This window comes from Mobula birostris, chromosome 16, assembly GCF_030028105.1.
Source record: "Mobula birostris isolate sMobBir1 chromosome 16, sMobBir1.hap1, whole genome shotgun sequence".
In the NCBI taxonomy this organism is placed as follows: domain Eukaryota; kingdom Metazoa; phylum Chordata; class Chondrichthyes; order Myliobatiformes; family Myliobatidae; genus Mobula; species Mobula birostris.
Window position 1 is genome coordinate 25,970,234 of NC_092385.1, and position 16,687 is coordinate 25,986,920.

Here is a 16,687-nt window from a genome sequence, read left to right on the forward strand (position 1 = left end):
TCTTCTCCTATCATTTTGGATCTCCCCCTCCCCGTCCAACTTTCAAATCTCTTACTAGCTCTTCCTTCAGTTAGTCCTGACGAAGGGTCTCGGCCTGAAACGTCGACTGTACCTCCTCCTAGAGATGCTGCCTGGCCTGCTGCGTTCACCAGCAACTTTGATGTGTGTTGCTTAATAATTTATTACCTCGGCAGTTTCTGTAGATTTTTATAATTCAGAATTGCTAATATCTGCAGATGTTTTTGATTGGCAATTTACATGCCAGACACACACAGTCTAAATGCTGTATCTGAACAGAAGGTTTGTGTGGGTTTCAAGGCAAATTATATTAAACAATAGATAGTGAAAACAGCACAAAATGAGTAACTTGCACAGTTCTTAATAAACTGAAATTGCAACAGCTACCATTCACAACACAGAACAATATTTTACTCAATGAATTTCTTTTGTAATTTGAGTTTCTGGTTTTAGACTAATTGTTAATTCTGGCAAGCAGACATCCAGATGGAAATCTGCATTTACAGCCGAGCATTGGTTTTGATCTAATGACAAACAGTGGAATCAATAAATGTGTTATTTAATCAGATTTGGGAACCCAGTCAAATGGAGAAAAAACAAGCAGTTTTTATATAGTTATTGTATTCATCCACCTCAAAAACTAAAGTGTTAGATTTTTCATTTCTTGTAGTTTCAGTGCTTTGACATGATCTTCAGTACGGCCGCAGAAATCTATGGTACTTTGTATCTCTTGGAAGTCAACAGTTCAAAGTCCAAATTAATTCTCCATTTCATAATCGCTACAACTAAGTTTACTCTGTTAATTGCCTTCCCTGCCCACTTCATGCTCGATGCTCTGCCTTACTGTTCTCAATGAATGTGCTGCTCACTGTACCGGAATTGCTGTCCTTTGGATTAATGAATGTAGTCCTGTCATACAATGCAACAGTGAATCATGTCATGATATTGTAATAAATATTCACTCAAAACAAAATATGACTAGAGGCGAGACAGGATCTGTTGCTTTCCCTGCCTTTATGATAAATAAACTCTTCCTGGGCTTCCAGCCAGATTCTGGTATTGATTTTAACCAACGTTTCCATGACAAACTCTGCCATCTTCATCAGGGATGACGCCTTGGCATGTCTAGTCCGGTGGTACATACACCCCCATCATCCATCCCTCCTAATTGCTTAGTGGTCATCCAATCAGGTTTCTGCTGACCCACCTTGTTTACAGCAAATTCCAGTTCCTACTTAGAGTGAGAGCTTAGTAACACTCACAACACACCGGCGGAACTCAGCAGGTCGGGAAGCATCCGTGGAAACGATGAGTCAACGTTTCGGGCCGGAACCCTTCGTCAGGACTGTAGAGGGAAGGGGCAGAGGCCCTGTAAAGAAGGTGGGGGAAGGGTGGGAAGGAGAAGGCTGGTAGATTCCAGGTGAAAAACCAGTAAGGGGAAAGATAAAGGGGTGGGGGAGGGGAGGCAGGGAGGTGATAGGCAGGAAAGGTGAAGAAAGAATAGGGGAAAACACAATAGGTAGTAGAAGGAGGCGGAACCATGAGGGAGGTGATAGGCAGCTGGGGGAGGGGGCAAAGTGACATAGGGATAGAGGAAGGGAGGGGGAGGGAATTACTGGAAGTTGGAGAATTCTATGTTCATACCAAGGGGCTGGAGACTACCTAGATGGTATATGAGGTGTTGCTCCTCCAACCTGAGTTTAGCCTCATCATGGCAGAGGAGGAGACCATGTATGGACATATCAGAATGGGAATGGGAAGCAGAGTTGAAGTGGGTGGCCACTGAGAGATCCTGTCTGTTGTGGCGGACGGAGCAGGGGTGCTTAGAGGATCCTGGTGCTCCTTACAGAAACTGTGGAAATACAGGGAAGACAGGCGGTAGTGACAGGTTCCTCTGCGTTGTTAGGTTTTTCCGGCAGCCCTTGATTTCCTTCACCTTGTAACTATTCTGTAGCACCATCGTAAGGAAGCTCAAATCACAGCTTATGCAGCTCAAAGATGACCTGGGACTCAGGACAGCTGGTATTTACAGGATTCCCTGTGAATGTGGAGCAGAGTATATTGGCCAGATGGGATGCACAATGGAAACCCGCATCAAGGAGCACAGAAGGTCTATCCATTTGGGTTACCCAGAGAAATCGGCAGTAGCAGAGCGTTGCAGTGGCAATGCCCGAAGGATTGACTTTAATGAAACAAAACTACTGTGCCGCACCAATGGCTTCTGGGGCACCCGGTGAAGGGAGCAATTGAAATAAAAGTAGAGAAAAGGAATTGCAACAAAGATAAAGGTCTCGCTCTAAGTAAGAACAGGAATTTGATTGTAAACAAGGTGGGGCAGCAGGAACCTGACTGGTTGAGGACTAACCAAACAGGAGTGATGGACTATGGGCGGGGGGGGGGTGGAGTTTAAATACCACCAGACTACACATGCCCAGGCATCATCCCTGATGAAGATGGCAGATTTTCTCATCGAAGCATAGGTTAAAAATTGATACCTGTACCTGGCTGGAAGCCCGAGTTCATGACTGGAGGCCTTTGATACATTAATAATGAGCACAATTCACTTAATTTCACAGCTATGCATTTCATTCTTAAAATTATTTCTAGTATTAAGATAGTAAATTTAGTATTAAAGCACGAATATAATTAAACAAATAAAACATAGGTAAATCTACAATCAACGGATGTCATGTGCAGTGTTTGGGTAGTTACCAATAGATGAGGATGTCTATGCAGTCTGCACCCACTTGCGATAAGAGCTGCTTTGTCATGAGCAGCCCGTTCTCAATCATGGCAGAGCATGGACCCTGAATTAGATAGGCAAGGCTGGAGTATCCATGCATTATCTTCAACCCACCTCAGTTCTTCCTGAGATTTATCAACTCAGATGCCAACCACTACATATATCAAAGGCAATAAGGATGCTCAAGAATGTGTCGCAGAACAAGCTGTACTTCTAACCAAGTTGTTCTAATACAGCAATGGAAATTTTCATAGACATGTATTGATCACATTTAGCAAAGAAAAAATAATTTCTGACTGATCTTCCCACTCTCAATCATCAAACATGTGATGGAAGGCATCCTCAAAATCTCTTATCAAGTGACACTTCCTCTCTAAGCACTGTAACTAATGCTCTGTTCAGTTTCCAGCAAGATTATTTCATTATAGATCTTGTTGCAGTCTTGGTCTAAATGAGGATAAAAGTGGCGAATGCAGAGGTTTGATGAGGGATTGTTCTGAAAAATCAGATTAGCCTTTAATTTAGATTCAAATCAAGGAGATTTGGGGCCGAAGACAAACTTAAAAGATGGTTGTACTTCTTTTGAAGGGCAAACATTTTAACCCCAGGACGTCAAAGAATGACTTCCTCAGAACAACTCCTCAGTTACTTTAATAGTGAATGCGGCAAGATGGCACCAGAGGCCAACGGCAACATCTTGCAGGGAGCTTACAAAACTACTGGATACTCTTCTTCTGAACTGCAATCAATTGCAGCTTATCATTTCTCTTTTAAGGATATATTTATGGGCTGACTGAATGGTCTGACACTTTTGCTATCTCCTGGGGGATTCCGCTTGGATGAGATTCTGTGTCAGTGCCTGATGGTGGAACATGAACCCCTGGATGGCTCCATTACTCCGCGCTGATTAAAGCCCCAAGCAAGATTAAAATCTTCGAGGATGAGAGCGGAAAATCAGCAGGAGCTTAGCACCGTCCGCCTGCGTTTAACTTTCTTGCTGCTGAAGGAAAGTGCAGGAGCCTTGGGACCCATGCCGCTGGGTTCAGGAGCAACAAACACCAAGCTTCTGGACACGCTCCGCTCCAGCGCTGAACGTGTTCCGCAGCTGTGGACTCTCCAGTTCATGCTCCTTGTGTTTTCTTGCTTACTTTTTGTTTTAAAAACTATTTGCGTGATTTGATCAGGGTGCTTCAGGGCTGAGCCAACTCTGTAGCTGTGGCCATGGTACAACACTGAGGACCCACCTTTGAGGACTCCATAGTTAATATTATTTGTTAACTTTTTATTATTTGCATGATTTGTCCCCCCTCCCCCGCATATTTGGTGCTTGATGATCTTGTTGTATGGGATTTTTCTTTCATGGCTTCTATTGTGTTTCTTTGTTTTGTGGCTGCCTACAAGAAGACAAACCTCAAGGTTGTATCAGTACTCTGATAATAAAGGTACTTTGAACTTTGAAGGACAGTCCTTCACAAACTTAGAAGTGAGTACAATTGCTCCTGATTGAATGGCATTCTGTTTCATTCACAGTGTCTCGGATGAAACAATCTGTGCCCACTTGCAGTAAGATCTGTTTTACATCCAAGTTTGGTTTACAAGTCACAAGTAATTTGAATAATGACTACTTAATAAGAGAAGCCAACCATTCTCCTTGATGTGTTATGGAATTACCATTATCAGATACCACAAAATTAACACCTCTGGATTGCAAATTAATTTCTATTAGGGAGCAGTTAAAAGGGAGGAGATGGAATCCATGTTGCCATTCTGAGCTTGTTTCACTCTTCATTTATCCAAGATTAGCCTCCAATTTCCTGCCCATAATCCTTGATTCTCCTATTAATCAAAATCCCATCTGATTTAGCTTTGAACATACTCATTGATTCAGTTTCCAGTGCTCTCCAAAGATTTACAGCAATTAGATTTTTTAAAAATCCTCATCTTTATCCTAAATAAATAATCCCAAACTCGGAAACATTGCTCCCTAGTACTTTATTTCCCCACCAACGGGGAAGATCCTCTCAGAAGAACCTTTGAAATTCTTAAACACGAGGAATTCTGCAGATGCTGGAAATGCAAGCAACACACATCAAAGTTGCTGGTGAATGCAGCAGGCCAGGCAGCATCTCTAGGAAGAGGTAACGTTTCGGGCCGAGACCCTTCGTCAGGACTAACTGAAGGAAGATCTAGTAAGAGATTTGAAAGTGGGAGGGGGAGGGGGAGATCCAAAATGATAGGAGAAGACAGGAGGGGGAGGGATGGAGCCAAGAGCTGGACAGTTGATTGGCAAAAGGGATATGAGCAGATCATGGGACAGGAGGCCCAGGGAGAAGGAAAAGGGGGAGGGGGGGAAACCCAGAGGATGGGCAAGGGGTATAGTGAGAGAGACAGAGGGAGAAAAAGGAGAGAGAGAGAGAAAGAATGTGTGTATATAAATAAATCAAACTTCCGCTAATGCCCCACCTCCCCCTTGTACCGCATCCGTTATTTATCCCCAACACTCATTCATTCCTCACAAGGCAGTTTTTTTGAATCGAGGATCAACCCAATGAACTCCTCTGAACCTACTCCAGTGCAAGTACAGTCTCTCCACAAATAAATCTATACTCAGGTGTGGTCTCACTTATAAAGTTATAACTCATCTAGTTTTATACTCTAACCCACTGGCCATGAAGTTTAACATTCTATTTGCATTCAAAATTAATTGTATTAGCAGGCTAACACAGAATAACACCCATCTCTTTTTCGACAGTAGCTTTATGTAGTCACTCACCTCTTAAACAGTATCCTTTTTCTCTCTGTTCTTCCATATAAAACAATAAACTTACATTTTCCCAATAACTAGAGTGAAAATAACCTGCAGATGCCGCAAAAGACTAAGACAATGGTGCTGCTCCATAGAGCGCAATATGATGTCACTCTTACCCTCGGCCATTAGGCTCTATAATAAGTCAACCTATAGCTGGGGACGTGATGACACCCTCCTGTTAGACTGTTTGTGGTAACTTGTTTTTTTAATTCTTTCTTACTTCTCTTCTAATATTTGTATATCTGTGCACTTCTAATGCTACTGTGACACTAATTTCCTTTGGGATCAATAAAGTATCTATCTATCTAAATAAAAGAGAAAAAATTATTGAAAATCCCCAGCAGGCTAATCAGCAACTATGAAGGAAGAAACAAAACTAATGACAGCTCATTCATCTGAAGTCTAATCCTATTAGTCAAACACTCCCATCCCGCCCCCCATGGAAGTTGCCTTATCTACTGAGTATTTCTATCATTTGCTGTTTTTGTATTTACATTTACCTTGCTAAATCTTGGCCCACTCCGGTAACCCACATAAATATCTTCCCTTTCATCTTGCTTTCACTCCTAACTTTTGTACATTCAGCAAATTTAAGGACAAGACAATAGAACCCAATATCCAGATCATGTGTAATTGAGGGCCTGTGGTATTCTTATATTTATAGTTCACTAAATAATGATCTCAACTACATTTTCTGTTAGTTAATATGTATTACACTCTTATGCAGTAACCTCTTTTGTGGCATTTTATTGAATGACATTTAGAATTTATAAACACACTCATCTGATGTTTCTCTTTGCTTTGTACTGCCCCTTATATCTTCAAAGAACTCTAATACTTTGGGGAAATGAAATCGTTCCCTTTCATGAAACTAAGACTAATTGTATATGACTTTCAAAAATGTCCTATTGATATCAGGAGGGAAGATTCACCACATGAAAATGTTGTGATTCTTGGTTCAAGATGGACACTTTGACAGGCAAACCAGTGAGCTGTTCCTACAAAACTGATAATTGAGTTGGGCCAGAAGAAAGTTAAAAGACAATTTGCAGAAATTTGGAGTGAAAGGCTAAAAACAGGAAGAATGAAATCTTTCTGAATAAGGGCTGATCTTTTTATATCCGTCCCAGCTAATAGGCTTTTAGATAAGCACACAAATATGTGCTAATATAAAAGCCCTCCCAGCCATTGAGACCTACATGAAACACTATCAAAGGAAAGCAAGCATCCAGAGATCCCCACCACACACGTCATGCACTCTTCTTGCTCCTGCTGCCATCAGGTAGAAGGTACAAGAGCCTCAGGACTCGCACCACCAGTTGCTACCCCTCAACTATCAGGCTCTTGAACAAAAGGGGATAACTACACTCACTTGCCCCATCATCGAAATGTGCCTGCAACCAATGATTTCACTAAGGAGTCCATCTCATTCTCATGTTCCTGTTGTTTATTGCTATTTATATTTGCATTTGCACAACTTATTGTCTTCTGCATTCTGGCTGATCTTTCACTGATCCTGCTATAGTTACTATGCTGTAGATTTGCTGAGTATTCCCACAAGACAACGTATCTCAGGGCTGTATATGGTAATATAAATTTACTTCAAACATGCTGAGAATGAAGGTATATAGACATTGTGGAGGCAGAAGGCCTTTGCTTAATTAGGTGTTGAATTACTAGTTTAATTAGTTCAGCACAATATTGTGGGGCTGGAGGGTCTTTTCCTGTGCGGTACTCTTCTATGTTCTATATTCCACCAAAGAAGTCACCTGATAGAGGTCTCAGCTTTCCAGTTCTTTCTAACTGGAACACCTTCAAAAGTGTAGCCCTTCCTCAGCAATATACTGTACCTTAGCTGGAGCTGTCATGGGACTAATTACAGTATGAAAATTAACAAGTAATTTCCCTGTCTGCTGCCACAACACTAATTTACTATTTCCTTGCTCTTAACTCCCAGGTTTCAGGTTGTATCTTTGGAGCCACAGCTTCGAAACCGAATACTAAAATTTTCACTACTTACAAAAGGAATGGCATGATGAGTCACCAACACATGAATATCTCCTAAAACTGGTTGGCCAGCTGATAACATCCATTAAAACTACAATTTCACAAGCCTTTGTACTTCTATTATTTAGTTCATTGTTAGTTGTGTGACAGCCTTTGAGAGAGCTCTGTTTATTTGATAGAGATCAAGAAGTTTCATCTCATGCTGGAATGGGTTCCATCAAATCATCGTAGGAACCGGGCCATCATCAGGGAAGTATGTGGATAACAACAGAATTAAAGTGAGTTATTCCTAGATGTTTTTCTTTTTTGTAATTTATTTTTTATTGAAGTTCATCATCAAACTAACATTTCCATAAGATGTATTTCAGATACTGTACATAGATATCATATAATCATATTTGTCACAAATCTCCACATAATATTTATCGGAAGTATACACTTATAGAAAGGAGAGGAAAGAAAGAACAATCGAAAGAAGAAAACTACGTGCAAATCAGGGAGAGATCTTTTTTTAACCAACATATTCATTGACTTGTGAGAATAAAATCAGGCCTATGCTGTTTTTCAAGAAATAAACCTATTTTTAAAAAATTAAGGCATATGATTAATTTGTTTAAAAACCTAAATAATAGAAGTCTTAATTCAACTAAATATAGTTAACCATTGTCTGCAAAATCTGAGATCATTTCCTGCCTATGATAATATCAAAATAATACACTACAAAATGAAGAGCTGATATCAATATCACCTTGATTAATTCATGCAGTCGTCAAAAGTCAGTAGCTCTAAAAAAAAATAGACCGTAATATTATGGACAAGCTAATTTTGTTTAGTACTAGCTGTATTAATGTTGTGGTTTCAGAACCAGGTTTAATACCACTAGCAACACTCACAATTTCGTCAGGGTTCCAGCCCGAAACGTTGACTGATCGTTTCCACGGATGCTGCCTGACCTGCTGAGATTCTCCAGCGTGTTGTGAGTGTTGCTTTGACCCCAGCATCTGCAGAGTATTTTGTGTTTAATACCACTAGCATATGTTGTGAAATTTGTTGTTTTGTGACAGTATAGTGCAATACATCATAATAAAACTATAAATTACAATATTATGATGTATTGCACTATACTGTCACAAAATATTGCACTATTTAATTACAATTTAAATTAAATTAGTGTAAAAAGGGAGCAAAGAAAATAGTAAGATAGTGCACATGGGTTCATTGTCCATTCAGAAATCTGATTGCAGAGTGGAAGAAGCTGTTCATAAGATGTTGAGTATGTGACTTCAGCAGGCTTCTGTACTTCTCCTTGATGGTAGCAATGAGGAGAGGGCATGTCCTGGGTGTAACATATTTAATTGAAACCACACCATGTATCACATTATATTTCAGCACACAAAATAACTGTGGAGGCTGAGTATTATTCTTTAGGTAGTTTACTTCTTCAAACTTCTTCAACACACATTCACTCATAATCCTTACAAAGGTCAACCAAAATGGTGTTCAGCAAAGATCTAAAGATGAGTCACCAAAAGAACCAATATACAGCTAAATCAATTATATCACTATACAACACAGTACACCTCCAAAAAAAATCTAAAATCTTTCCAAATACATCTTTGCTAAATACAAGAGATTCTGCAGATGCTGGAAATTCAGAGCAAACCAGACAAATGCCAGAGGAATTCAGCAGGTCAGTCAGGCAGCACCTATGGAGAGGAATAAATAGTTGGCCTTTTAGGCCGAGACCCTTCCTCAGGGCTGGAAAGGAAGGTGGAAGAAGCCAGAATAAGAAGGTGGATGAGGGGAAGGGAATACGAACTGGTAATGACGGGTGAAACCAGGTGAGGAGGAAAGTGAGATGTGACAGGTGGAAGAGATAAAGGGTTGATTCTGATAGGAGAGGACTGGACAATGGGAGAAAGGAGCAGCACCACCAGAGAGAGGTAATGGGCAGGTGAGGAGATGAGAAGGGGTAAGAGGAGATCCAGAATGGGGAATGAAAGAGAGAAGGGGGAGGGGAAGGAATTATCAGAAGTTAGAGAAATCAACTCTCATGGCATCAGGCTGGATGCTCCTCCAGCCAGAGTTTTGCCTCATTGTGGCAGTAGAGGAAGGCATGGACTGACATGTAGAAATAGGAATGAGAAGTTGTGGCAATCAGGAAATCCCGCCTTTTGTAGGAAATGGAATGTCGGTGCTTGACGAAGCGGTCCCCCAATCTATGTCAGGTCTCATCATTGTAGAAGAGGTCACACCATGAATACCAAATACAGCAGATGATGCTGACATACTCACAGGTGAAGTGTTGCCTCACTTGCAAGGACTGTTCGGAGCCCGAAGGTGGTGGTGTAGGGGCAGGTGTAGCACTTGTCCTGTTTGCTGGGATGGGTGCCAGGAGGGAGATCAGTGCGGAGGGAAAAGTGAGTCATGTAGAGAGTGGGGGAAGGGAAAGATGTGCTTAGTGGTAGCATCCTGTTGTAGAGGGCTGAATTTACAGAGAATGATTTGCAGGATACAGGGTATGGTGGAGTGGTAGTTAGACAAGGGGAACCCTATCCCTGTTATGGTGGTGGGAAGATATGGTGAGGACCAAAGTGTGGGAAAAGGAGGAGATACAACTGAGGGCAGCATTGATGGGGGCAGAAGGGAAACTCTATTCTTTGAAAAAAGGAGATTCCTCCCTTTTTCTCTTACATATGTTAGATTGTGAACTGAGTTTTGCTCATATTTAAATAAATAAATTCTCTTGCTCTTCTTTCTCTACCCAGAAATTGTCAGGGAGTTGAATTGTCTGTGGTTATTTTTGACTAGATAAAAATCCACGAAGTACGTTTTTAAATGGTGGAAAGCTGGGTACACAGAAATATAGTGAAGAGTGTCTAAAATAATCAAAATGTATATTGTAATATTGGCCCTTACATCCAATGTAAAAGTCTTTCAGAGCTGTTTTGGTTTTTGCTTAGTTATGGAATGATTATTTTAACATTCCTAATGGTGTATAGCTACTTAGTGGTAGCATTTGGCGTTATACTCCATGGTAGCACTTCTTAGAAATGCCTCTTTCAGCAATTATGATGAGCTGGAGATGTGCAGAGGACCATCAATATCTCCAGGAACCCCTCCATATTACATACTACCTCAACTAATTTATACATTGCCATTCTCTCCCCAGTGAAACCTCCTTGACTTCCTCCATCCAGTAATGAGTGCCACCTGCAGCCAGCGCTGCCATGATAAAAAGAGTGAACATTTAAGTAGTGGATCAAGTGGCCTCTACTGGATGATGTCAATCATCTTTCTCTAGTTCTTTAATGGTCTAAGAAACCAGATAATCTATATAGATTAAAAGGACGTGATCAGTCCAAAACGTCACTATTGTATATACTGTGAATCGCGATCAGTGAAGCAGGCAAAGAAAACCACCTAGCAGACAATTACTACAGGACAAATAGCTGATTGATTACAAAGTTAACTAATGGGCATTTGACAAATCTCTTATTCCATCTGCTTCCGCACATGTACACAATGTGTAATTAGATTGAGATATTGATTCCTTTCAAACATCTATTGTCCCCCTAATAGAGGAAAGAACAACAAGAACCATATTCACTTTCATTTTCTGAAGGTTTTCCCTGTGCAAGTGAATCTAAAGAGTTTCAATGCAGTTTTTAGTATTTTAATCTTTAAAATGTTTCAGGTTGATGCCATTAGATCAATAGTAAAAAAAGAACAGAAAATACTGGAAACACTAAGCAAGTCAGAAAGATTCTTCATTCTGCAAAGCCAGAATGGAGGAAGGACTTTCAGGCTGAAACGTTAGCTCTATATATTATAGCTGACAGAAACAAGGGCATTGTCCTCTCCACAATTATCATAGGGTATGTTAACAATGAACACATGTATAATGTGCATATCCTTTATGTTTCTTAGCAAGTGAAGTCAAATTTATATTTTTGACAATATCCCTCCTCCTAGGAGGCTGTAGACATTTTGAACAAGGTCTGCCATGAGTACAAACCCATCACAGGGCATGACAATGTCAGGACTTGGATTCTCAGCTGATAGTGTTCGTACAATCACTCGAGTTGAGTGTGAGGTTCTCCTCAGGGGTTGTCGATTGGTGGGTTGTAGAGGATGATCCAGGATCCAGCTCGTGACGAGGTGCTTCCAGACCTCGCAATCCTGCCCTCATCATTGCCATGGGACCTAGTCTAGGGTGGTAGGGTGGATTCGCTTAATTAAGAACACCTGTGCATGATTTTGTTTAACGTGGGGAGGCTGATACATGGGTGCCCACCACACCATCCTTGACAGATTGGAATCAGGGTCTAGGGGCATGGAATGCAAGACCACTGGGGACCCTTCTCTGCCATTATGATGTGACATCATCTTCTACCAGCTCCACCGTTGAGGTCTTGGTTGGATTGTTCTATGTCTGGACACCCCCCCCCCCTTAACCTTTCCACGATGGGTGACCCTACCAGGAGCTGAGCACCAGATGGCATTGCTCTTGGGTTCTCAGGAACTCTCAAGCCTCCCCACCATGACCTTTGACATAAGTCTCGTGCTGAGAGTTCATAAACCTCACTAGAACTGACAAGGAAATAACATTGTTCTTCCTGTCTGTTCACACCTCCACCAAATGCAGTCTCACAAATCATCAAAATTCTTTTTACTGATTCCAGTCACTCCCCCAAGTTCCCTGAACCACTTTTGTTTATATAAGAGACCCCCTTCTCAGACTCAGACTCACAGATATCCCAACCACTTCATTCTGGATGCTTGACCGTGACTGGGGCACTCACTCAACTGCTCACAGGCTCATCGCCAACACATTTCCGTCTTTATTTGGGCTGGAGAAGGTTGCCCATGGTATCAGACAGCAGATTGTCAGTCGAGAGTTGTTCCTCTTTAGGAGAACACCAAGCCTTCCTTGTCACGGTGACTGGGGACACCCACCTCACCCCCACAAACACATGCACATACACACGTTATGACCAGTTACAAAGGATCCCACTATCAGCTCCTGATACTAAAAACAGCTTCAATTCTAGGACAGAGGCTGACGTGCTTCTCCTTGAGGAAAAGCAGACTTCGGTTCAGCTATACTTTTGATACCATTGCAATTTTTAAAATCATGTTGTCACTGAAGAGAACCTGGCAATGACATTATCTTGGTTTGCAATGTTCTTTCCTCTTGCCGACACTTCATATTTCTTTAAGCCTCCAAAAAAAAAATCACTTGAGTGGATCCCGTGGAAATGTTTTCCCCAGCACACTATCAAAACCATTTGGTAGAAAGTCTCCTCGCAGAACTCACCAACAAGCACCAGTGAGAGATCCCTCTCACATCACTCCCGCACAGTCAGAGTGTCAAACCCAACACATCTCTTGGAACAGATGTGATGAGGAGGAGACATTTGTTCACCGTACATCGTGCCTTTACAAAGAAGGTCTGGAAAAGAGTGCTAGGGTTCTTGGCTGAGGCTTATTCCAGACAGGTGCATAGCAGACGACTCTCTGATCGACCAGCTGTCCATACAGAGACTAACAGCAAGTACTACTGAAGATCAGCTTGCTGAAGGAAGCACTTCAGTCTACACTGGCCTTTCAGTATGATGAGATGTCCAATAGGGAATGATACTGCCTGGTACATACCAGGCTGCAGGAGAACATGCTCTGGGAAGATGTGAAGCTTGGTGCAACCAATACAATTAAGACTTTGTGGGAGGACTGCAGGCTGAGTCCCATTGTCACTGGTCACTGAGGGACTGAGTACGGTGTTATAGCCCTCAAGCACTTATAAGAAGGCACATGAGTGGCAATGGTGCCTTTATACACAGAACGCATCAACTTGATAACACTGTATGCACATAGACTTAACAATATGAATGCGTATACATGAGAAAACCACGAATGTAAAGAAAGCTATGTACTAAGTTTTCTATTTCTTGCATACATTTTTATGAATGGATTTTATTTTTGAAATTCAAAAAAAACATACTTGCACCGTATTGGCCTCAAATGACCAACTCTGAATTGATGAAGCCCCTTACAAAAGCAAACGGAAGGCAGGATTAAGTGAAAATCATGGTATTGTCGTAGCATGGAAAGATGCCAATTGCCTGACAAGTACAAACAGGCTCTATAGAAGGGAAACACAGTCAATCCAACTCCCCTGGCACTCCTTATAGCCCTGCAAATGTTCTTTCATTGCTAATAAGTTTTCACTACCCCTTTAGTAATATGCCTAGCTTCTCTGGATAAGTGGGCGTACGTAGGTGTTCACATGGCCCAAGTACCTGGTTAAGGGTGTATGGGGCATCAGGGAGGAGTAGCATCTCTGGTGGGGGAACATGTCATGTTCTTATCAGGGTGGTTTGTCCACCTTTGGTCCCCACCTGGAACTCAGCTCTCACCTGTGGCTCCCCGTAGCTGTTTGCAGGTGACAGCGGTCACACCTCGGGCAAGCCGGCTAAACCAGGTGAGGGTAGCCGACAGGTCTTAAACCCTCGATGAGATAAGGAGTTGCCTATCCCAGCATGTGAAGACAGACTCCGGCAGATTTAGCGGACGAGACCAATGGAAGGTCCAACGGTCAAGAAGGCGGTCTCTGCAAGCGTCGTGGAATGTGTAGAGTAGGACAAGACACAGAAGACGTCCTGGTCATCCACTGCACCTAGTCCCATCTCCAGCCATCTCGACTCTTGTCTTGCCACCAGATCCAGATGGAAATTGGAAGAGAGAGTGAGGCTGACGCTGCGCAACTCTCCTTCGCTTAAATCCAAATCAAGTGCTAGTCTTGACACCATCAAAAGCCGGCTGGTGGCGCAGTGACATCAGTGCTGGACTCTGGGAGTGAAGGTTCCCGAGTTTGAATCTAGTCGAGCCACTCCTGGGCACACTTTCCATCCTTGCCGGGTTGAGTGTTGAGCTAGCAACTTGACCTCGTAAAAAAAAGTACTAATGGTGTCGAGGCCTTCATCAATGACGATGGACGAACCTTGGTGGTACAGATCATTTATGGGATATGGGCAAGAAAAAGAGGACAATCATTTACTACCTTTCATTAACCAAGTGCTTTCCTAAAGACTCTTTGATAACCTGCCCCAGAGAACCCCTTTCTGTCAGGATTAGCAAAGGGTAGTTTATTCTAGGATTCAGTCCTCATATTTTCTGTTTTTGAAGCAACTGGGAATTGAATGGAGAATGGAAAACAGAAGACTGACCAAGAGTGCTTTGGAGTAGTCAAGATTATGGAGTCTGCAAACAACGGACGTTGATTTCAGAAGAGACAAGAAACGGTTGAAATTGAATGCTGCTATGAGAGGGAAAAGGACTGTCCTGGTGTTGACACGTGGTTGGAAATTCATGCATTCATACCAACTTACTTCTCTTCCTAAGTTTGGTGCACAATAATAGCATGCAGGAAACTAGGATAGAAATTGCCTTTGGCACATAGTCATGAGAATGAATGCAAATTTCGGGAACAACCTCCATGTTGCACCCCTGCTGGATATTCCAGGCCAGTCTTAAACAAAATCCGAACTAAAATCAGTCCTTGCCTGAATTGACATAACAAATATATAACAGCTGGAAGGGATTTTAGTCTGCAAGAACTCAAAGTATATCAAAGATTACCATAGCAACCAGTAGGCTTTTGCCATAGATTCCCATCATTGCCAAGGATCCCTCGAGCAATGTCATGAATATCTGAGAAAAATCTTTCTCCTCTCAAAAGTAACTCTATTTTTATCAAAACTTGGAACGACTAGAGAATGGTTGCTAACCAAACTGATGTAGCTCAATACAAAGTGGGGAAAATAAATGTGGCTTCATCCGGTTCAATTTGCCTTTTCATTCAAGACTCCTCCCTGATGAACCACAGTCAAGATTTGCCTTTTGAAAGACTAAAAGGGAATAATCAGGTCACTTTGTGAACTTCACTACTACAATAAAATAAAAAGCACTTCTCTGCTCATGAATATGCATTCATTCAGTTTTTTTCAGTTGTCTGGTAACATAAAATTAAACTTTCTAAAGTTGCTTTTTCTCCCAATGCTACATAGGCACTGAGTTTACAATGTGTTCATAGCAGCTGTACAATGCTTTCAACATGCGTAAAATTAATGGCTCACTGGTATTTTGTACACAACAGAAAGCTGTGTTCCCATAAATGAGAAAGACCCGAATTTCTTTTCCTTATTCGTAGAACTTTCAATAAAACTACTCACTGTGTAACCAAAAGTTGCCTTGGTTACTGAAAGGGCAGCTTTACGCATACAGTCTCTCCCACAAATGCAGCAGAAGATGCCCCTCGCACAAGCATGAATCAGCGATAGGGCTTGTTTGCCTTGCTGTTCAGTCTTGGAGGACCCTAAGGTGTTGCCTTGACACACATTGCTGCCTGCAGAAACTTCTCCTACTGTTCTAGGGGGAGCAGGACAAAATAAGTAATATTTATCTGAAGTTGAATAAGATAACAGAAAGAACGTTTCCCCTTTCACATATAGAGATAAAACTCATAAATCTTTGAATTTTTATTTCACGATCAGAAATGGTTTGGATGTTTGCACAGCTACCTGAACTATAAAATGACATTCCACAGTACAGTAAAACCTGTTAATTTCTTAAGAAATGTATATGTTCAATTCTTGCTTGAAAATTCAAACACTGCATTAAAAAAACATTTACTTGGCTGTAAGACTGAATCTGGAAGAAAATTAAAGTAGTATTGAGTAAACCCAGACACAACTGTATGTAAGGCAGATAGATATATTCCTATCTAATCATGCATACTTTTACGCACTTACCTGAATTAATCAACATTCCCCGGGGCAAGCCTGCTGAAGATCTTGCCTGGTTCCACATTTTCCTGGTTGATTTCAGCAGAATTTTCTTGCTGAATAATTTGCTCTCTTACTTTACTGAAACCAATTAACCTGAGAAGCTACATGCTTTGTGCCTCCCTCTTCGCATGGATTCACTCAGCTCTCTTTGCAAGGCTGAAGTCTTTTCAAGTGTTCAGGCAGAACTGGAATAATCACTCACGTGACTCATATTACTACATCGTTCCAGCCTCCCTTGTTGTCAACACCGGGCAGCCCAAA

General features: G+C 41.6%; 1 protein-coding gene across 4 annotated transcripts in view; it reads right to left on the reverse strand.

Annotated features, from left to right (window-relative positions):
- LOC140211067 (protein FAM107B-like) overlaps positions 1 to 16,687 on the reverse strand; it is a 154,974-nt gene that overhangs the window by 34,090 nt on the left and 104,197 nt on the right. Inside the window, exon 1 of one of the 4 annotated variants that reach the window (XM_072280477.1) lies at positions 16,391 to 16,615. The exons of 2 other annotated variants lie outside the window; for them this stretch is intronic. In XM_072280477.1, coding sequence (XP_072136578.1) covers positions 16,391 to 16,448 — 58 coding nt within the window. In that variant the 5' untranslated portion in view covers positions 16,449 to 16,615. Of the gene's footprint in view, positions 1 to 15,811; positions 15,896 to 16,390; positions 16,616 to 16,687 lie in introns of those variants that run through there. One more of the 4 variants, XM_072280478.1, reaches the window with a different exon arrangement.